Source organism: Erpetoichthys calabaricus, chromosome 1 (genome assembly GCF_900747795.2).
Source record: "Erpetoichthys calabaricus chromosome 1, fErpCal1.3, whole genome shotgun sequence".
Classification (NCBI taxonomy): domain Eukaryota; kingdom Metazoa; phylum Chordata; class Cladistia; order Polypteriformes; family Polypteridae; genus Erpetoichthys; species Erpetoichthys calabaricus.
This window is the reverse complement of record NC_041394.2, coordinates 100,233,952-100,257,709: the sequence shown is the minus strand read 5'-3', so window position 1 is coordinate 100,257,709 and position 23,758 is coordinate 100,233,952. Positions and strand designations below refer to the sequence as shown.

Sequence of the window (23,758 nt, the reverse complement as noted above, 5' to 3'; positions counted from 1 at the left end):
GACCAGCGCCAAATGCAGTTAAATATCACAAAACAAAACAACCAAGGACAAAGTGGTCCATACATCCTTCTGTGGACCGACTTGATCTAATTTAGAGTCGTAGTGAGCCACACTTCAGGCTGCAGCAGACACAAATAGGAACCAGCCATGGATGAAACACAAGTCTGTTACAATACACCTTCACATACAGTGCCAATTTAAAAGCAAAATTGGAATACCTGCAAGAAAAACTAATCCAAAACACAGGTAGAACATGCAAACTGCAAGCTGACTGACTGAACTGGAATTCAAATCAAGTCTCCAGGCGCTCTGCGGCAGCAGTAACCACTGAGAAATTGTACTGCCCACAAAGTGATGTGGTATAGCAGGTCCACAGCTCCCATCAAAGGCCAGTTTAAAATAAATAATCACAGCGCTCGCAGCTTGGTGGTTGTGTGGCTGAAGCGGTTCTCTGGGCGATTCGCGATGTGGGCGTTTTTCACCTTAGTGCACAGGTGAGAAACGGTCCGCATCCGTGATTGTTCCTGGGGCTGCTGATTTGCCACAGCTGCCATGCCATGGCTGGGGGGGGGTTTGAAGCGGGGGTTAGAGAGACAACAGGTGAAAGAAAGCCGGAGGTTGCAGGAAGCTGCAGCAGCAGGAGAGTCAGTGTGGGAGAGCGAGTGAGTGTAGGCTCGCGTGCAGCTGTACAGGTAGCCTGGGTGTTAGCCCGACATCCGAGGAGTAGCAGTAGTGGTCGCTCCTGCAGAGTTTATTCTGAAGGGTGGGAGTGACCGGAAGGCGGATGACTCGCCGCGGAAGGCAGCAGGAGTTGGGACTTGGGGTATGTATTCCCCAGCGTGGGCGCCCTGGTCGCTGTGGAACCCAAGTCGCTGTATGGAGGAGCCTACCGGAGCCAGGGGTCGGTAAGGCGATCCAAACAGTAGGACAGTGCAGAGAAGGTCAGCTGCATGTAGAGCGACTCCCCTGTTGAGAAGCCCAGATGGGAGAAGCAGGGGGGCCGCCAGTATTAGAAGAAGGTTGCACCAGATTTTTAAAAGGACAGCTTCCAGCATGGTTTTAACCTCGTTGTTTTAAAGATTGTTTTTTCTAATGGATTTTAACCTTCACTTTTCACATCTGTTTTTATGGATTATTTATTTAAGGAAGATTGTTTTGAATCACTGCACTTTACTTAATTTGAACATTGTTTTGTGTTTTAAATAAAAGCACTTGACACTTTTTGTACACCATCCTCTTGCTCTATTGTTGTGCCTCACTGCCTAGCTCATCGGTAGCATTACCGACGGTGTTGGGTTTAAAGGCTCCCAGACAGAAGATGGGAGCATGCACGAACCCGCATCGTCACAAGTGACAGTCACCAAGATGATCCATTTTAAATTCAGTTGAAAGTGTAACACAAAAGACAGTCAACTTTCTTCCAACGCTGAAATCTGTCAAAGTTGCTTCTTCTCAGTTTAACTTCTTGAGCTCCAAGTGTTGCAGTTATTATTCAACATTCTTCCATGAGCTACTCTCTGACAGGGCATCCACTTCCCTGTGTTTTTCTGTTCATTTCATATCTTCATTTATTTTGCTGATAGACCTCACAGCATCAAGAAATTGATTTGCTAACATACAAGGGGCATAAACCTGACACTTGTTCAGCAGTTTGCGGCATCAGCGGATGAACCCCATGTTATTAAAATGCACTTTTATTTTGCAGTACTCTGCCATAACATACCAACAGCAAATTAAGTACTGTCCAGTACTTCTTCATCCACATTGACACTAGTTGATTTGATGTTTTGCATTTCTGATTCAACAAGGATAACTAATATTGGCAGACTTTTGGTTAGTTCATTGCTCAGATGTTACAAATCTGAATAAATGCTGCAATTTAAAATGGTTAAAAACACACACACACACAGACAATGATTCTACCACTTTCTGTTCCATTTTCCCTAGCATAATAATTGGCAAATACTTTATTATTCACTGACAATTGTTTGTTATTCTAGTGCACAGGTTTCATTTAAAGTAACCGCTTAATTAAGTGAATTCCAAAAGAATCTACACTAACTGGGTGTAATAAAACCATACCAATAAAGCTGGACTGAGTAAATAATATAATCTCATTTACTTTTGCAGTTTCAAAAACAGGTACTACTGAGCATTTCTGGGCGCAAATGTCAAGTGATGGCTTTAAAGCCAAAACTTAACCATTGATTAAATGTCTGGAATAAAACCATGCTTTCAGGGATTTTGCAGAATCAAATTTAGAAAACCACTAAAGAGGTAATTCTAATGTCATCTGACAATGTGTAACATGAAATGAAGATGATATGTGTAAAGAAATGCATTAAAAAAACAATACACGAACAATGTTGAATTGCTTCAATGTGTGCTTTATTTTGTTTAGGGCAAATTAAGAGTTGGCATTTGGTCCTTTCTTCTTGCCAAAGCCCTGCACCACATTCACAAATCGTCTGTTGTACTGCATGCGTCTCTTGGCACGGCCAGTCTTCTTTTTCCTTTTTTCTTGTTTGTCAACCTGAAGAGAGGAAGTAAACTTATGATGCACTTTTATCCACTCTTTGCTGCTTTATACCTCAACACGCCAAGTCTGCTTCTACCTGACATTTATTCACAAAAAAGTCAAATAACACAAAAATTACAAAATAAAATGTTCAAAGCTAAACTATGTTTATACCCTATAGCCCTCGCCATCTCTTTTCAATGAGTTTTTGAGTAATTCACCATTCATGTTCACCATTTACAATGCTTCATATTCTGAGCCATAAACTAATGAAGCACAGTAGTTCTGCGAATATTTACAAGTAATGTTCCTGGCTAAGACAAATGATACTATTCTAATTTATTTTAAATAAAATAAATAAAAAAAAAAAAAAAAAACATTGTGTTTGAAGGCAAAAACTGATGTTCGAGTATAGAAGAACAGCTCTGTAACACAAACTAATTTCATTATCATATTACTCCTCATACACTGTGGAGTATTACAGTATTTTACAAATTCCTTTATGCAAATCACTAATCATTTGCTTCTTAATAATATACCATTCAAACTTACTCTGGGACATTTTTTGTTTTTTTTCAAATCCTACTCTATACTCCTGGTGCTACAGCTGTGCTAGCGGCTCCCTAGCTCCAAAAAGTATCTGCTCCTAATTCAACTTTGGTTGACTCTTGAACACAAGATCACCAGCTTACTACAGCTTTTATGAAAAGAACTGTTGAAAATCCAAACAAGCAAAAATGTATTTATTTCTCATTAAAGACAATTGAAAACAACCGATATATTTCTGATTTTCCTTTTGCCATTATAAAGGTAAGAAAAAAAAATCATTTTTTAAGAGCCTTTTCAACGTCAATTCAATTTAGCTGCCTGAGCCAATTGACACACAATACCCACAACAATGTATAATTGGAGAAAAAGAGAAGCTGAATGTTGGTGGGTTATGCATGCTATTCCCTAACCATCTGTTCATGCTTGCAGAATTTAACTGCCACCCAATGCTGCAAACTATCAAATAGGGTCATACAACCACAATCTATTGTGAACCAGCTATTGTTTCTCCTATTTTTATATTTTCAAAAAACAGCTAGAAAAAAAAATTGATTAATGACTCTGGTAAACTTGTTTCAGTGATCACAAACATGTCTTTTTTTTTATTTTTAAAATGTGCAATAAAGGAACAATGAGGTCAATGTGAGCTGCGCTGCTTCACTTTCTCTTTAATTATGTTACTTTGTGACTGTGGAGAATCACGTTTTTCTGAACAGCTGTGTTGTCAAGTGTTAAATTAATTTAAAGGCTGTAGTTACTGTATATGCAACAATTCACACTGTTCATAAGCTCCTCTACCAAGAACCAAAAAATAATAAAAATAAGGTAAGTGCATACAGTACAAATTCATACTGTGTGAGGCACCCAGAATATTTAACCAACATTCAAATGTATTCAAATACTTCATTATTTTCAATATGGATATTAAAATCGTAATATTTGGCTAAACTGCCAACCGTACATACAATATGTTATTTTTATTAAATAGCTGATTTTTTTGGCTTACCTTTGGGGTCTGGCCTCTTACTTTACCTGCACGTGCAAGAGAGCCGTGCACTTTACCTAAAGTGATGAAAAAAGAAACAAAATAATACAAGGTCCATTCAGAAATGTTCTACAAATTAAAAAAAAAAAAAAAAAAATCACACAAGAACTTGATTAAGAAATGTACAAGAATTGAAATCCACATTAGATAGATAGATAGATAGATAGATAGATAGATAGATAGATAGATAGATAGATAGATAGATAGATAGATAGATAGATAGATAGATAGATAGATAGATAGATAGATGGATACTCCAGCAGCAGCATACTGATAAAGAAACAATATTCCAAGTTGTAAAAAGTCCAGCAAACGCGTCCACATAAAAGAAAGTGGTAGGAGTGATCATTAATCCTATTATAAAACATATTCACTTGAATACAAAAATAACACTTTTCCAGTTTATATTCTGCAGCATAAAAAAAAAACCTAAACCACAGTTACAGACATTCTGGAACAGTCAATAATCCCAAAACAGACCTGAACTTAAAAAAAAATATTTACCTCCCAGAATACGTGCAGTGACCTCCAAGGTGCTCAGCTCACTAACACCACACTGGCCTAGGACAGCTTCATCATTCAGAGGTGCACCAGCCAAAAGTACAACTTGATCCTCAGGAGAGATACCTTCTAAAGCTTCAATATGAGCCTAAATTAGGGGAGTTAACATGTATTTTCTTAAATGAAGATTCAACATTCCAATATTTTTTTTACCTTTACATAGGAATCTTTTCTTATAATGAAAGAAAATACCTAGAAGCTAATTCAGACACTGTTGCACTTCTACCTTCTTCAGTCTTTAGAGTGTAACATAGTTAATTCATCTTTACACTAAACAGAACTACATCTTGTACTGCTACAAAATTGCCATAAAACCAAGGATCTTGCAGTTATTTTTAATATCAACACAATTACTTGGGAAAAAAAAATAAGAAAATCAAATTAAGGTTGTAGTTACTGGCATGTTGCTAAAATAGGCACAGACTTACTTTAATCTGTGAGACAGTCTCTTGTCCCGACACCTCAAGGGTGTGCAAGTTCTGAGCACGTACAAACAGCTGCATGGTTGCTCTGCAAAAAAAAAAAAAAAAAAAATATAAATATATTTACATTTAATTTTATCTTCATATACAGTGTTCTCCCAATAAAAACATCTTTAAACTTAAGATATTTTTCAATAATAAAGCATTTAACAATAAAATTAGGTCACCAAATATAAACACTTATAAAGGACATATTGCAATCATCAGTCAGTCAGTCAAAGCATTCCGCTTACTTCTTAAAATGCAGAAATTACCTTCCATAGTATAATCACTATGCCCACGTAGCTGTCTCAAATTAAGAAGATAAGACAATCAAAAACATGCTGCTACAAATGTAGGCAGCTATAATTTAAGGGAAAGTACAGTGAACACGGTATCAGTTGGTTAGATAAATCTTCAGCTAGCCAGCAGCACCACTGAGGATGCACTATAATAACAACATGAATGGCCTTGTTGAAGCATAATCATGTGCCGTAATACACGATTAAATCACTAATTTCTCATCTGCCTAAATGAAAATGACAATTATAAGAGGACACAAATCCATTTTCATTCAAATATAAATGGGAGCTTCCATTAGGACCTGACCTGATTCTTCATTTTATTGCTGTTAACAGTTATGAGTGATCATTAACCCCTTAACCACCCTCTGCCGGATATATCCGGCATCGTAGCTTTATTGCTGACGCCTTACTGCCGGAATTATCCAGCACATTTGCCTGTGGTTATGTGAATGCCTGGCGCGTAGTATAACTGACAGTTTGGCGTGGGTATTATTACTACGTTGTATTTCGACAACTCTGCGGTTGTATTGGCCGATCACGTGATGTGATTCGAAAGTGAAAGCTGTGAATATGGCGAAACGTAAACTGACTTCAAGTGAGGTTTTGCGGCGATTTTGGACAATAATTCTGATCATGATTGTAGCAGTTCTGAAGAAGATTTTAGCGACAATGATGATCAGCAACGTGCGCTGCATGATACTGTGAATGACGGCGCATCGGATGATGGCGATGAGTGGGTGTATCCCCAGCATCTCAACTGGACTGCTGCCCGAGGTGAACTACCTTTTCTGCATCCGTTTGAGGCAACGTGTGGCTTTATTGTTGATGTAAACAATTACACTGCTGAGCAGTTTTATGAGCTGTTTGTGTCACCTGATTTGATCAGACATTTTGTTCATCAGACAAATCTGTATGCAGCACAGTTTATTGAGAAAAATCCCAATTTACCTCCACATTCCCGTGTTCGTGCTTGGGTAGACACTGATGAAAACGAAATGAAAAAAATCATTGGGATTTTGATGTTGATGGGAATAATCAGAAAACCAGATATTGAGATGTACTGGTCTACAGATCCTATGTATGCAACACCTATTTTTGCAGCTATCATGACACCTAACCGATTCTCTTTGCTGCTGAAATTCTTTCATTTGAATGACAACAGAAATGAGCCAGATAAGAAAGATCCAAACCGCGACCGCTTGTTCAAGCTACGTCCTTTGATTGACCATTTATTTGAAGCATTTCAGTTGCCCTACATGCCAGGACCGTCAGTTGCAGTTGATGAAAGTTTATTGTTGTGGAAGCCTGAGAAAAGGTACATTTTGTGTTTTATTATGTGTTTGCCCATTTCTAGAACTTGCACAACATTTAGTGGTCAATACTGCTTGAATAAATGTAAAAAATGTAAAAAAAATGTAAAAAAGTAAAAAAACAAAAATTGTTCAGGTTTCGCCTGGCGTGGGGAATATTTAGGGAGTTGGCGGTTAAAGGGTTAAATAGACTCATTTTAGTCCCTCATTTTTATTTTTTTGCATAAATATAACAGATATGACCTTAAAATAGAATTTTCAATTGTGAAATGTAGGGCAACATCTGTCAACACAGAGTAGCCAAATAGGATGCAGGCAACTAGGAGGGTGGGTCCCGACTTAATAATTTGCAACATGGGACACCAGTTTAATGTGGTGAGTGGGATTAGACCGTCATAGAATAACATATAGGACTTAACTGAGCGGGGTCACTCTTCATCTTCAAGTTTATATGTAAAGCAAAAATGGAATACAGGCAACCTGAAAACATACACATTACATACATACACCTTTAATTACACCTCCTCCTTCAATCAATGCATATCGGCACCCAACAAAAATGCAGAGTGCATGTGAAACTGTGTGTTTTGCCTGAGTTAACTAAATGAATATTGCTGACACCGAAAAGGCTCTTTAAAATGCTTATTTTAAAACAATTAAAACAAAAAGCAAGGTGACAAATAATCATTAAAAAGAAAACATCTTTTGCTTGTTGTTATGGATGCTTCCAGTCCTATCACATAAAAGAAGTAAATTATGGATATCAGTTTCAAGAGTGAACTGGATCAGAAGCAGGACAACATTTTAGGGTGCCAGGTTAAGTGTTTGAAAGCCTATTTTATTACAATGTACAGGGTGGTCCAGATATATCTAGGCAATTATTGCATTGCATTAAAAGTTGCATAGTTAGATCTGGACCACCCTATATAAATCCAAAATAGAGCAATGAGGAAAAACATCCTAAAATGCAAACTGTCAATTTCACCAATTGCAACGTAAGCCAACACTTCCACATTAAGGCCAATTCTGCTACTGATGTGCAAAAACATCTGTAAAATACTGTAATATACTGTGTGAAAAATTATGAAGTAAATCAATCAACTTTTATATTCAAATATCAGTTTTTATCTTTGAACAAGGTTTTTTTTTTTTTTTTTTAAATACTAGGGGGCTCTGCCCCCTGCTCTCTTCGCTCGCTTTCATGGGAATTGTTACATATGCATTATTTTCACTTTTACTTTAAAACTTTTGTAAAAACAAGACTTGTCCTTTATTTCCGGTCCTGGGCATGGTTACATGTCTTTATCGCAGGACATACAACGCTGCTCGCGTTGTGAAGGGTGTGAGGCTTAACGCATGTTAAGGAGATGCTGTCGGATCATCTGCTGCTGCTATCACGCTGCCCGTCAATCATTTCAAAGCCTGTACAGCAGCTGTCCTTTTGCCACTTCGCGTCTCTACCATGGGGGGGGGGGGGGGGGGGGGGGGTTTGGGTGCTGAACGCACACTAGGAGAATTGGTCGGATCATCTGCTGGCTTTCTGTTGCTGGCGTGCTGTGTGTTTTGTTTGTCGTCGTTTTAAGAGATGGGAGCAAGTTAAAGTGTCTCTCACGGGACTTCAAATTGTCTTCCGAGAAGATCACGTAATAACAGAGAGACATCTGGATTACAATCACATTCGATCCGTCACTTACACATCATTATCATAACTAAAGTAACATGACAAACACAAATCAAATTAGTGAGAAGGAAAAAAAAAAAAAGCCAACAACCAAAAAATGTGAATATTATTTATTTGAATATTTAAAAAGATAGAGTCTGACAAAGGTTTTAATAAATTTAGACCACAACCATAAAGAGCCAATTCAATTTCAGTACAACAAGGCCACGTCAAGCAATGACAGTATGTACTGTATTTTTCGCTCCATAAGACGCACTTTTATTTCCCCAAAAGAAGGGTGGAAATGTCTGCGCGTCTTATGGAGCGAATATTGCGTCACAGACCGTGATGTGTATTACCTGACAAAAGTCGACATCCAGGGGTGGAGGGCGACAATCAGCTGTTAATGGCAACAAAACGGTATGTTACGTTACAGGCATTCCCTCTGTGCTTGGAGGAATGTTAGACTCATTGACTCGCCATCTAAATCTTGCGTGTGCATGAGTTACAAAATGTAAACAAAGGCAAGATGGCATCGACATCTCACAAGAGAACGAAGCAAGTGCAGAAAACAAAATACTCAGCAGACGATGTTTTGCGCATTATTGCCGATTCGGACTGATTTTTCAGAACCTGATTTTGTTGAGAGTGATCAGGAGATCGAGCAAGCGAGTGAGGAACTGGAATCAGCTGATCGGACACCAGCCGATGCCGCTCCAGCTGAGCGCATTCGTGCAGCCGATGCACCTACGGCAAGGTTTGTGTGGGAGGAATACCAAGACATTGATCCTTGGGAGCCAAACTGGCTACCGGACTTCACAAGACAGCATGGCTTGCTGTTGGACACGACAGATTACCAGCCGCTGGACTACTTCAGGCTGTTCTTTCCTGAGGCTGCCTTTCAGTTACTGTCAGATGAGACAAACAGGTATGCAGAGCAATTTTTTTGAATCGCGGGCTGCACTTGCATCGCATTCTCATTTTGTCAAAGTGGGAACCCACAACAAAAGACGAGATGAAGGGCTTTGTGGCATTACAAATATAGATGGGACTAGACTGGCGATATAACTTCATGGAGCATTGGTCCCCTAGTGGCTTTGGACAGGTTATGCCGCATGATGATAGGTATGTGCTCCTGCAAAGTGATTGTGAACAGCTGAGCTTCATAAATTCTGCCACTAGTGATGAGGAGTTCTTGGGGTTTCCAGAAAACAAGAGTGCTTGAACCTTAAAGTCTCTCCTCATTTGTTAATGGCAGTGATGATGGTTCTTAATACCATTGTTGACTTTACATGGTTGAAATATTCTGCTATATTTTATTAAATATATTAGTACACCACTTGTTTCAGAATATTTTTGTTTTCCTCCTCTAAACCTAGATGCGTCAAATGGTCAGGTGCGTCTTAAGGAGCGAAAAATACGGGTAAGTAACAGTGCATGGTTGCCTGCATGTTGCTAAAATAGGCACAGACTTACTTTAATCTGGGAGACAGTCTCTTGTCCCGACTAACAGTGGCAGCTATAGATGAAATCGTACTTATCACAGAAAAATACTGGTTTGCTGCTACAACTGATTGTTGGATGGCCAGCCACCAGAAAATCTATTTTTTATCCATTACATTCATTGCACCAATTGTAATGATTAGCTTGTCTCATGGTTCCTTTTGTAACACTATTTGAGTCCAAAGCTTTAAAGAAAGCAACATTTACTATTCTATGCTTACTATACTATTCTAAGTCAGGACTTTTTAGAATTGATGCCTCTCTCTTTGGCAATACTGTTAGCACTGGATTTGCAGCAAATACAGATGTTGCCCTTCTGGGGATTCACTTATTAGCAATGCTCAAAAATATAACTTGCTAACTGGACTGCCAAAAAATACAATGTGCAAGACTAATTGTTTGCTTTACTGTACCAGCTTAAATGTCAGAGCAGGATTTCAAGAATTACGCATTTTACTTACAGATACCACACAGGCTAAGTTAATATAGTGGAAAAATCCCACTGCTCTTTCTTTCACTTCAAAAACAGAAATAAAAAGGTAGTTATTTCCAAGTGTATTAAGTGCACATTGTCAAGAGCAAGTTATACCACTAAAGGGGAAGTGTGAATGTAAGGGGTGAGCATTTCAGTTAACTTTGTATTCTAATATACAAACATAGCAGACTGAGAAAAATAAAAAAACCTTTCAGAGTATTTATGTTGAAAGGGGGTGGTGGTTGCCTCAGTTATTGGCCAAAGATTAATTATTACTATTATTATTTGTCTGCAAGTAACAGTGTATCTTCATCAACCCGTACAGGAGGAGGTTGGGTGCATGCGCGGATAGCACGCTGTCGCACCCACCACTTGATGAACCACCTGGATTGGGACCTGAATGCAGCCCTTATAGACACTCGAAAAAAATCACAGTAACTCAGAATGCACATCCCAAAAAAAATGTGTAAAAAAAAAATATATATATATATATATATATATATATATATATATATATATACTAGACATTAAGCCCGTTACAATAACGGGTGCTAGAACAGTAGTGCATAAACATTAGTAGGAACAGTCTATATTAAATGGCAAGGGACCTTGACCTCATTCTGTTTCTTGTCTTAATTTTTTTTTGTCAAAAATATTTTTCAAGAAACCTAAAGTAAAATAATAATAAAAATAAAACTGAAACATATATGACAATACAGTAAGTATAATTAATATTACATTTATCCTCTCCTCTGTGGCTGTTGATTGATGTGTTGTGTCTGTTTGAAGATCTCTTATCCTGCCTCTCTTTATTTTAGCTTGCTGTGGCGTCTCTCCAGCAAGTACTGTGCAGTTCCCCAGCAAGTATTTTAATCTGTGCTGACGTGCTGCTGATTATTGTATGTGTGGCGTCTCCCCAGCAACGGATTTTATGTGGGCGAAAATAAATCTACTTTTAAAAGTCATCCTATTGTAATATCACGAAAATTCATATATTTAAGAAAACCCCTTCAACGACTGACACTTTACCGAGCCAAGCTTCTTAATCGCAAATCTGACATCCTCAGAGTGAACACTTGCACAACAACAAACACTTATCCCTACGCTTTGGGGAAGCTGGTCTCCACGTCTCAGTACCCGATTGAAATTTTCATGCCTTATGTTTTAGGTGTTACCTCATTTACCGAAATCCGATTGGATTGGCCGCGCGATATTTTATAGGTCCCGCCCTCTCTGTCTTGTGTGACGCGTCAGGCGGCCTTTGAAGCATCTGCTATAGGCCGGTGACGACTCTGCCACTCATTCCGCCCTTCCCTGTACTTCCGCATTGTCTGTTATATGCATTTAATTTTCTATCACAACAGTGGGCAATCAGCAGAGTCTCCCCAGGAACTGATGTAATGTGTGGCATGCAGCTGATAATTGTGCCTGTGGCGTCTCTCCAGCAAGTACTGTGCAGTTCCCCAGCAAGTATTTTAATCTGTGCTGGCGTGCAGCTGATTATTGTATGTGTGGTGTCTCCCCAGCAACGGATTTTATGTGCGCGGCCGCAAGTACCCAATCTGCACTCTCCCCATTTTATTAAAGAGGATATGGAAAGATTAGTCATCATAAGTGGTAACTACAAAACCTCCGTAACACATGAATGCAACAGCACCCTTGTGTAACTGGGAGCTCTGATAGTCATTTAAATGTATACAACCATGCAAAACATGTGACTGTGATACCTCCTTTAGTAAGACTGACCCCTTTAGACTGATTTATGGTGCACAATCAAACTGCTTGAAATGTCAGGCTTAAGTGTTCTACCAGCAAATAGTGGCCTTTTCTCTTCACCAAAGGGGTGATCAGTTTCCCCAAGTAGAGGAATTAAAATACTTTGAGATTCTGCTCACAAGTGAGGAGAGAGAGACGTGATCAAGAAACTGACCTACAGATCAGTGCAGTGGTAACTTGTTACATGGACCATGCATTGGATCGTGGAGGTGATGAAAGAGATGAGCCCACAGATGTGACTTTCTGTTTACCAGTCAATCACCACCACACTCACAGGCAGTTCCCAGTAACTTAAAGAATAGGACTGTGCATACAAGCAGCAGAAATTAGATTCCTGAACTTGAGAGTAGAACTATTCATTTTTCATATCAAAAGGATGCAGATGAAATTATCTGAGCATTTAATAATCATCTCTCAACTAGCCAATACCCCCAGAGGTAGTTAAGATGCTGAGGACAAGGTGCCCTGGCCATCACCAGTTCAGTGTACAGTATTCTTCTAATGAAACCCTCACTAGGACAAATGAAATTAAAATTATGAATGAAATGAGCAGCCAGCAAAAGTATATTTTCAAAAAAAAGGTCATTATTAAACTAATATATGGATTTTTATAAATACTTCAAAATATTATGAAACCAAAAATGGACTACAAATGTACATGTTTCAGAAATCAATTTTTAAAACTTAAAATGCAGGTAGCAAGATTTTGTCAGCTTTATGTACTAATTCCAACCGAGACAATACATAAAGAGACTAAGTCCTAAACTACAACTTATTTCATCAACAAGAAATAAAACTGCAAACTGCGGTGAAACCAGTACAGTGATTTTTCGAAGATCTCATTGAGATCCTCAATGAAAAAGTCTCGTATAATCAAGTTTAAATTTTGGAAATAAATCCTAATTTCTCATCCAAACGGTCAAATAACAAATATAAATGTGAAAACTGGCTATTATTCAGGAACTCTAGTCTGTTAAAACAAGCAACTGTTTTTTGGTTTTGTTATTTAGCTTTTAATGGGCAGTACAGTATAATACACGAATGTAACTTTTCCACGCATCACACTGACTGGGCCACATAGATGTCACCCTACAGGGGATACGCGGTGCACACAGTGAAGGCAATCAGATAGTGAATACAAGGTGCCAGCTGTTAATTAACTGGCAGATTAAATCTGTTGTTAACTGAGATACTCAATGAAAACTTGTGCTGTAAAAGCACAATCACCAGCACGTGCGAGTCCCCGCTGACAACATGATTTTACTGTAATAAGGATAACTCCTTATACCATAAAAGCACTGCTGCTAATATTGCAAGTATCTTATGTGATAACTGGATTAAAATATCACGCATTTATCTGCATTCTCAAGCAAAGTGCCATAATTCTGGGCACACCACACTCACCAACACGCGAGCCGCTCAAGATGGAGGATCGGAAAGGGGGGAAGGCCTCGCCGTGCGCGTGCTTGAGGAGTGTCGCACGAGCATACGCTCCAGTTTCGCGCACGTCCGGTGTCACATGACTACCCACTGAGTAGGGAAGCTTGAGCATTATTCCTGCATAATGTAGTCGAAGAAGATCAAGATTTTTTTTTTATTTTATCAAAAAGATGTTTTATTTTATATCTTTTTATTCTAAAAAAATGGCAAATGTGATGAAGCCAGTAAAATACATCTAATCCCTCCAAACACCACAGACAAGTGCTGCTAGAAGCTAATTGGCTCTACTGAAAAAGATTTCGGGCCCCGCTCAGGCAACCTTGTCCAAGTCTCCGGAATAAATTGAGCAGGGTGATGTACAGTTTAGAAGAATTAATACATAATTTATCAAACAGTACAACATTGCGGTTTATTATAGTTTTTTATACAATTACGAGTTCCATTTGTTTATCTATAATGTTTCCTAAAATACAGGTCGCAATTGAGAAACAAAAAATGGGTCAAACTATCACTGTATTTTGTAGTCTTGGCTATTTGCAAACATTAATATAGCGACGGGTAGACTAATAAATAATTTTCGCTAATTTGTTCATTTTTTTATTTCTGATTCATGTTCTATTGCGAATGGCAATGTGTTATTTTAAACACGCGTCCAGTCATCCTCTTTTAAAACGGTTTAATTACGTTCCTCCCTAGGCACTATCATCTTGTTCCATGAGTTCTTATATCATTTCTATGCCGATGATATGCAGCTGTACTTGTCACTCGCTCCACAGACGCGGTTTCAGCTATAATCTCTGAATCTCGCACTAAAATTGCAACCTGGATGAACGAGCACCTTCTCCTCCTCAACATGGCAAAGTCGGACCTTCTTGTTATCCCAGCTCGTCCGTCTATTCATCACCCAATCGCTGTTCAGCTTGGCTCATTATTGCTAACACCCAGCTGTCCTTCAGTGATCAGATTGCTGTAGCCCAGGGGTGGCAAACTCCAGCCCTGGGGGGTATTTTTCGTACGTCGCTTAAACCATCCGAGATCAGGTGCCTCATCTTGGATGAGTTAATGCCGGTGAAACTCATCCAGATAAGTCGGTTTTTCAAACGCACCTGTGTATTAGATTAGTGTAGCTGGATCTAATCATACGAGATGAATGCGCGCGCCCGCGCTGAGTGAAAAGCCCATATATATTGAGTCTAGAAAACATGATCAGCAAGTCTCTGATAGGCTGCAACAAAATGACGAAAGAACGGGCGCATTTTTTTTCACACACGCGGCGCAAGACCTTTTATTCGAAGGACACGAAGAATTTCAAGATTTAATATACATAAGGGGTAACACTGCAAAAGCAGCCCAGACCAGAAAAGACGGCTGGCAAAAAGTGGCCGAAAAAATTAAACGCGTGTGCATTGTACTTACTGAATGCAGCGTTTCATTTCCTGTGTGTCAGATTAATTATTATTTAATATGTCATAATTCCAGATCAAACGTGAGCACAAGGAGAACATGGGAACAGGTTAAAGTGAAGTACAAGAATATACTTCAAACTGGTAAATATTGGTATATAACTATTTAAAGAATTGTTGACATAAAGAATCATATATAATATAAAAAACATTAATTTTAAAGCTAATAAGAAGGCAGACAAGCAAAAAACAGGTGGAGGTCCACGCGGTCCAGACCTAACCCCTGCAGAAGAGTTGGCTCTCCAGCAAAATGCCCATCGCCCTGTTTCTGAGGGCATTCCAGGGGGAAGCTCCTCCTCAGAACCAGTGGCAGGATGCAGTGGTCACTTCATTTCAGGTAAAGGATGGTCATTGCATATTTGTCCTCCATGTGTGCTTTAGGTATGTTCCATATAGCCCTCTTTTTTGTTGGGTCAGTTGCAGGGAATGTCATATCCCTTGAACCTGTGTCTGACCAACGAGATATTAACGAAGGTCAAATATTTGATGAAGACACTGTGTCTGATTATTCATCAGGAGGAGAGGTACATTTTCCAAATAATGTTTGATCAAACTCCACTCTGATCAGTCCCATGTGCCCCAATCACATTTGGAAATCCTGGTTATGAGAATGTTAGGCTGATTGTGAGATTCTTTATGGAACTGTGGGTGTTTTAGCCTGTGTATTACCTACCTGCAATGGCATGAAACGCCTCTTTTATTGTCTGCACACGCAGGTGTCCAGGAAACACTATGAAAACCTGAAGGAAATGTTTCAGAGCCAAACAGACTTTACGAATTGTGTGGCAAACTGCACTTTTCGATAGATGTTCCGCATCACCTACAGTATATAAAAAAGTGCCGCTTGCAAGAAACCTCAAAGCAATGCATACTGTCTGTGTGATTGTGAGAGCCCGACTTCGCCGAGTTTGACTTCGAATATACGGAGCTAATAAATCTTTGAGGTACAATATTCCCCCTCGGCTAAAGCGGTATCTTTCGTACAGAATTTCCTCCGGGGGCAATAAAGGATCTTGCCGATCGCGCAAAACCCTCTTTATATGAAATTCTCTTCGTATAATTTGCGCACCAATATCAATTGGTCGCTCATTCATGAACGGCGAAGCCCTGACTGGATGACTTCCACACCGTCACTGATCACGTGTGTAAACTAATCCATGTTTACGCAGAACAAACCTGCTCCGAGCAGGTTTGCGGATTTGGATGTGTTGCTATGACAACACTTCCAGCAAGAGTTTCAAAAAACCGACAGATCCAGGATCAGGCCAAATCGTCAACAATTACATCCGGCTAAGCGAGTAATCCACGTACGAAAAATACCCCCCTGGAGTGCCGTAGTGGCTGCAGGTTTTCATTCTAACTAGCTAACTTCTTTTGCCTTCATTTTAATTAACTTGATTAGTTGTTTCTTTTTCTTTAATTAGCTGCCAAATAATAATGAGAAGCAAAACAAGGTGCCCATCACACAATATCTGAAAATAAAGAAAGGTGAAGGTCTTAGTAAGGTTGATCTCTCAAGTCCCCAAAACATTTTGACCGTGTTAGAAGAAACAGAAAATCAACAGTTACGCAAATGTCTGCAGTGTCAGAATGAGAGCAGCAACAAGCCATAGAATTAAATAACAAGTTTAATTAACAGCAAGAATTGGCTTCTCAATAAGAAACTGGTTGGAGTTTGAAGCTCCAATTTAGCTGGTCAACTGTTGACTTGTTTCACATTTGATTTCTGTTTGGCTGTCATTTAATGAAGAAAATAATTAATTCAGAGCACTGAATCCTTAAAAACAGGCCTGTTAAAATGTTGGGAAAAAGAAGTTAATTAGCAGTGAAAACTGGTCACTGATTAGGAAAAGGCTTAGAATGAAAACCTGCAGCCACTGCGGCACTCCAGGCCTGGAGTTTGCCACCCCTGCTGTAGTCTCTGTCAGTCTTGCAGACTAACTCTATACAACATCCATTAAGATCAGATTGTACCCGACATAGTATGTAGCACAACCCCTGCTCCAGGCTTTGGTCTTGTCACATCTGGACTACTGCAACTCGCTGCTAGCAGGAGTACCGGTATGTGTCACCAAGCCACTGTGGGTGATTCAAAATGCAGTGGTACTTCTGGTGTTCAACCAGCCAAGGCAGGCACATGTCTCTTCTCTTTTCAGATCACTACTTTGGCTTGCTGTAGCGGTCCACTGCATATTAAGTTCAAATCATTGATGCTTGCCTACAGCGTAGTCAATAGGTCAGCATTTATATCATACCAGTAACGGCGCACTGCACGGTAATGTGCAGTAAATACATTTGACTTGAGCATTCCTAGTTTTCATCCTCTTTCTCTGTATGTTTAGCATTCGTTTGCTCAGAGGTTAATGTGCTTGCTCTTTGCTGAGCAGCTCTTCTTTTCTCCACCGTAGTGGCCCACTTCTTCTCTTTCTTTTGTCGGCATCTTTTCACATTAAAACTGATTAGTTCAGAGCTTGTGTTGCAATTACTTAGTACGTTTTCTTTCATTTTTCACTTAAGCTGGCACTTAAATCATTCCTGAGGCAGATTGAAGACTTAAGATATGAAAAGGTAGAGGAAGTGACGGCGATGGTGGTAGGGATGAGAACGGCGCCCATACACATGCGCTGCACGGCCGCCCTGATGATCGCTGCCGAGAATTGATTCTACAATAAAATAAAAATAAAAAGAGGAATAACCTTGGAGGTCAATCATCACCCTGAAAGCGGATAGTAGACGTCACGTACTATATGTCTACCAAATTTCAGGTCAATAGTTCAAACGGTTTGCAAGCTACAGGTGATTTAAAATCCTGGACAGACAAACAAACAGCCATTGTAGCGTATTATATAATAAGATTAGAGTTGTTCATTTCTGAGGTCTGGTTGTTTACTCGATTATGCTGATGTCTTTTGTAAATCACTTTGAAGAAACGCATCTGCTAAGCAAATAAATGTAAAGATAAATTCAGCCTAAAACTGAATGTCAGGCAGAAGCCAACTTCGAGTGGAGCACCAGCCCATCACGGACAATTTATACTAACAATTTAAACTAAAAACCAAGACTTTGGGATGTGTGTGAAAAACCCACAGAGAATGTACAAACACCACAAAGACAACAATCAGAGCAGGATTTGAACCGTCTCTTCTTGAACTTAAAGGCGACATGCTGACAATGATGCCAGCCAACTAGCTCTAGGAGTAATGCAGTATAAAAGTCTCATCCCATTCTTAAGCCCACTTAGCCGAATTCAGGGTCACAGTGACCCTGAGACAATCCTGACAGCACTGGGACCAAGGCCGGAAACAGCTGTAAACTCTTAGAAATAAAGGTGCCAGAGTGGTTTGGTTCCTGAAAGACTCATCCACATGAAGGTTCCAGAAAGAACCTTTTATTTATTTAGATACATAAATGCAGTAAATAACCGTGACTAGATGGTAACAGATTTGCAAATTTCCAAGAGCTCATGATTTCAAAAAGACTGTTGCTGCATACAGTAACACAAGCTAAATCCAGATTTTCTTAATCCATTAGTGTCCTGCTAGGTAGCCCACCATACATTAAATCTTTTTTTTCTGCATATTAGGAAGTTTATCAAAGCACAAAGAATCAACTTCATATGCAAAGAACCCTTCACAAAATGAAATGGTGCTTTCTCAAGCAATAATCTATGAGGAACCACACAACCAAGTGAAGAACCACATAGTGCCATTAAAGAACCAGCATTTTAAGAGTGTGTAGACATAGCTTGCTCACACGCACACACACGGGATAATTTGGAATTACCAATTAACCCCAATCGGAGAACTTTTCAGCCCCAAAATCAAAACTGAATGATGTACCTACTGTCTACCACGATACCACAGTCATCTTCTTCTTTCAGCTGCTCCTGTTAGGGGTTGCCACAGCGGAGCATCTTCTTCCATATCTTTCTGTCCTCTGTATCTTGTTCTGTTACACCCATCACCTGCATGTCCTCTCTCACCACATCCATAAACCTTCTCTTAGGCCATCCTCTTTTCCTCTTCCCTGGGAGCTCTATCTTTAGCATCCTTCTCCCAATATACCCAGCATCTCTCCTCTGCACATGTCCAAACCAACGCAATCTCGCCTCTCTGACTTTGTCTCCCAACCAAATATAAATATTTGTATTTGTTCATTAAATCAGCTCTCTGTATATTGCTGTCCACCTTAATAAAAGGATATTTGTCAGTGTGTCCACCTAGTTGCCATGTCTCTGTCATGCTCACAGATGGCGCATCACAAACATTAGCACTGCTTTTGTAAATCCCATACCAAAATGGCATATAACAAAGACTACAAATGTAACCGTTGAGGTCTGTGTTGATTACATACAATTCAATAGTTACTTATAGAACAATAACAAAATCCTTTTGTTGGCTCCTCTCCGTGAAAATCACGAGAAGCTGGACTGCATTTTACTGAATCTCACAGGATTCAAAATGAAAAAATGACTCAAACTCATACACAGTTACACACTCACATGGAGCAATTTAGAGCAGTGGTCTCCAACTCCAGTCCTGGAGAGCTACTGTGGCTGCAAGTTTTCATTTTAACTCTTTTCTTGATTAGTGACCAGTTTTTGCTGCTAATTATCTATTTCCCTTTATTTTAATTGACTTTTCTTGAGACTCTGACTGCTGAATTGATTCTTTTTTCCTTAAATGGCACCTAAACATAAATTTCATGTCAAGTTAGCCAACAGATGACCAACTAAGTTGGGGCGTCAAACTCTAACCAACTTCACTTCATTCAGTTTCTTAATTTGAAGCCAATTCTCGTTGCTAATTAAACCTGTTATTTAATGCCATGGCACTCATTTTCAAAACTGTTGATTTTCTTTTTTAAGAGCACTGTCAAAACGTTTTGTCCACCTGAGCAGATCAACATTACTGAGGCCTTCACCTTTATTTATTTTCAGTTATTGTGTGATGGACGCAGGTTGTTGTTTATGTGTTGGTAAATTTTGTGTCTTAATATTGTTTGGTTGCTAATTAGAGAAAAACGAAATAACTAAGGGGTCTGAGGCTTCAAGAGCAAGTCAATTAAAATAAGTTCAAAAGAAGTTAATTAGCAGCAAAAACAGGTCACTCATTAAGAAAAGGGTTAGAATGAAAACCTGCAGCCACAGTAGCTCTCCAGGACTGGAGTTGGAGACCCCTGATTTAGAGTGATCACTAGACCTGACGCTATGCCCAGTAGATCCTAGCGGGAAAGCTCATTGAATGGTGGATGCTACAAAGACTTGGCAAACCTCTGACTGTGTGTGGCCAGACAGAGCTGCAGCTCGATCATTAAATCTGTTGATGACACCACCACCATCATAGGCCTGATCACCAACAATGATGAGGCAGCTTACAGAGATGAGGTTTACCTGTTGACGCAGTGGTGCCAGGTCAGCAATCTCACTCCTATAATGTCAGCAAAACCAAGGAGCTGCTCAGAAAGCAGAATGTAGACTACACCGCCATCCACATTGGAGGAGATGTTATTGAAAGAGTGACCATAACTGATGAACTGCAGTTCATACAACACATTCGGGCTCATTTCAAAAAAGGCTCACCAACACCTTTACTTCCTCAGACATTTTAGGGCTGCTGGGATTCCTCCAATTTTTCTCACAGGTGCACAGTGGAGTCCATCTTCACTGGCTGCATTGCATCCTGGGACAGCAAATGGTCAGCTCAAGAATGTAAAGCACCAGCTGGTGACAGTGGCTAGCAGCACCCAGCTGCCTTTAATTAATAGCTCACTGCCTTAGAATGGCAAAAAGTATAAAGACCCCTGCCATTCTGCACAGCCGTTTTTCACATTACTGCCTTCTGTTAAACAGTACAGAACTATTGGTGCACACACACCAGCAGATTCAGGGATACTTTCTACCGACATGTCATACGGTTGCCGAACAGTCAATAATAAAACAAAATAGCATCACATGTGCTATATGAAGATTTTATATACTGTATGTAAACAATTGAAGCCAAACATTTACATACACTTGGGGTGAATTCTTTAAAACTCACTTAGATAGATACTTTATTATTCCCCAAGGGGAAATTCACATACTCCAGCAACAGCATACTGATAAAAACAATATTAAATTAAAGAGTGATAAAAATGCAGGTATAACAGACAATAACTTTGTATAATGTTAACGTTTACCCCCCCGGGTGGAATTGAAGATTTTTATACTAACAAACTATAAATTCAGCATATCATTTAAGAGATTTACTTTGTGCAGAGCACAAGGAATTTTTTTTTCCCCCAACAGTGTTCACAAATGAGAACATTTCACTTTTTATTGACTATATCAAGATTCCAGTAACTTAACTGTGCATTTAAACACCTTGGAAAACGCCAGAAAATAATGTCAAGCCTTCAGGTTATTAGACAATTAGCTTCTGATAGCCAATTAGCCTAACTGAAGTTAACATGTGGATATATGTTAAGGCCTACCATCAAACTCGCTGCCTCTTTGTGCTTCACATAATGGGAAAATCAAAAGAAATCAGCCAAGACCTCAGACAAAAATCTGTGGACACTCCACAAATCTGATTCATCCTTGGGAACAGTTTCCAAACATCTGAAGGTTCCACATTCATCTGTACAAATAATAATACACCAGTATAAACACCATGGGACCACACAGCTGTCATACGGCTCAGGAAGGAGATGCTTTCTGTCTCCTACAGAAGAACGCACTTTGGCATAAAAAGTGCAAATCAATCCCAGAACAGCAACAAACGACCCCATGAAGATGCTGGAGGAAACAGGTAGACCGGTATCTATATCCACAGTAAAATGAGCCCAATATCGACATAACCTGAAAGGCTGCTCAGCAAGGAAGAAGCCACTGCTGCAAAGCCACCATAAAAAAGCCAGACTGCACTTTGCACATGAGAACAAAGATGTTACCTTCTGGAGAAATGGAGAAAGGGCCTGATTCAAAGACACATGATATCCTATATGGTGTTCCACAAGGCTCTATCCTGGGTCCGCTGCTCTTCTCAATCTACATGCTTCCGTTAGGTCAGATTATCTCAGGGCACAACGTGAGCTACCACAGCTATGCTGATGACACACAGCTGTATTTATCAATAGCACCTGATAACCCCCATTCTCTAGATTCACTAACACAATGTCTAACCTGTATCTCAGAATGGATGAATAGTAACTTTCTCAAATTAAATAAAGAGAAAACCGAAATCTTAGTGATTGGCAATAATGGATACAATGAGGCTATTAGAAATAAACTTTATGCATTAGGATTAAAAGTCAAAACAGAGGTAAAAAGCTTAGGGGTAACCGTTGACTGTAATCTGAGTTTTAAATCGCATATTAATCAGATCACTAGGACAGCATTTTTTCACTTAAGAAACATAGCAAAAGTTAGACCTCTTATATCATCGAAAGATGCTGAGAAATTAGTTCACGCGTTTGTTTTCATTCGACTAGATTACTGTAACGCACTCCTCTCAGGACTACCCAAAAAAGACATCAATTGTTTACAACTAGTGCAGAATGCAGCTGCTAGAATCCTAACTAGGAAAAGAAAATCCGAGCACATTTCTCCAGTTTTGATGTCACTACACTGGTTACCTGTGTCTTTCAGAATTGACTTTAAAATTCTGCTTATGGTTTATAAAGCCTTAAATAATCTCGCTCCATCTTATATATCAGAATGTCTGACACCTTATATTCCAAATCGCAACCTCAGATCCTCAACTGAGTGTCTGCTTAGAATTCCAAGAGCAAAACTTAAAAGAAGTGGTGAGGCGGCTTTCTGCTGTTATGCACCTAAAATCTGAAATAGCTTGCCAGTAGGAATTCGCCAGGCTAATACAGTGGAGCACTTTAAAAAAACTGCTGAAAACACATTATTTTAACATGGCCTTCTCATAACTTCACTGTAATTTAATCCTGATACTCTGTATATCCAATTCATTATAATAACTATTCATTCAAAATCTGTACTAACCCCTACTCTCTCTTCTGTTTCCTTTTCCGGTGTCCTTTTGGTGGTGGCGCAACCCAAAGCACCATGATGTTCCAACAATGATGGATGGATTAAAAGCCAGAAGTCTGTATGACCATCACCATCAAGTGACTCCGTGAGAACCCTAACTACAAAGAGGACTATTTCATTTATGTTAGGTAGAATGCCCAGAGGGGACTGGGCGATCTCGTGGCCTGGAACCCCTACAGATTTTATTTTTTTCTCCAGCCGTCTGGAGTTTTTTTTGTTTTTTTCTGTCCACCCTGGCCATCGGACCTTACTCCTTTCTATGTTAACTAATGTTGTCTTATTTTAATTTTGTATTTTATTTTTCTTTTCTTCATTATGTAAAGCACTTTGAGCTACTTTTTGTATGAAAATGTGCTATATAAATAAATGTTGTTGTTGTTGTTGTTGATGAATCCAAGATTGAACCGTTTGGCCATAATGACCACCGTTATGTTTGGAGGAAAAAGAACACCATGCCAACCATCAAGCACGAGGGTGGGAGTATCATGTTGTGGGGGTGCTTTACTGCAGGGGGAATGATGCACTTCACAAAATAGATGGCATCATGAGGAAGCAAAATTATGTGGATATACAGTGGTGTGAAAAACTATTTGCCCCCTTCCTGATTTCTTATTCTTTTGCATGTTTGTCAAACAAAATGTTGCTGAT

At 39.3% G+C, this 23,758-nt stretch overlaps 1 protein-coding gene across 1 annotated transcript; it reads right to left on the bottom strand.

Moving 5' to 3' along the window:
* Positions 1-2,371: 2,371 nt before the first annotated feature.
* Positions 2,372-13,677, bottom strand: faub (FAU ubiquitin like and ribosomal protein S30 fusion b). Its single transcript, XM_028804393.2, has 5 exons — positions 13,568-13,677; positions 5,102-5,183; positions 4,617-4,761; positions 4,074-4,129; positions 2,372-2,533 (listed from the first exon to the last, which is right to left on the bottom strand). The coding sequence occupies exons 2-5, from the start codon at positions 5,174-5,176 to the stop codon at positions 2,408-2,410; spliced, it is 402 nt and encodes a 133-aa protein (XP_028660226.2). The 5' UTR covers positions 5,177-5,183; positions 13,568-13,677; the 3' UTR covers positions 2,372-2,407.
* Between the last annotated feature and the right edge of the window lie 10,081 nt (positions 13,678-23,758).

Coding starts and splice junctions, on each gene's coding strand:
- faub (XM_028804393.2), bottom strand. CDS start 5,176: ATGCAGCTGTTTGTACGTGCTCAGAACTTGCACACCCTTGAGGTGTCG. Junction 4,762..5,101: donor AGACTGTCTCACAGATTAAA/GTAAGTCTGTGC, acceptor CCCCTAATTTAG/GCTCATATTGAAGCTTTAGA. Junction 4,130..4,616: donor CACTGCACGTATTCTGGGAG/GTAAATATTTTT, acceptor TCATCACTTTAG/GTAAAGTGCACGGCTCTCTT.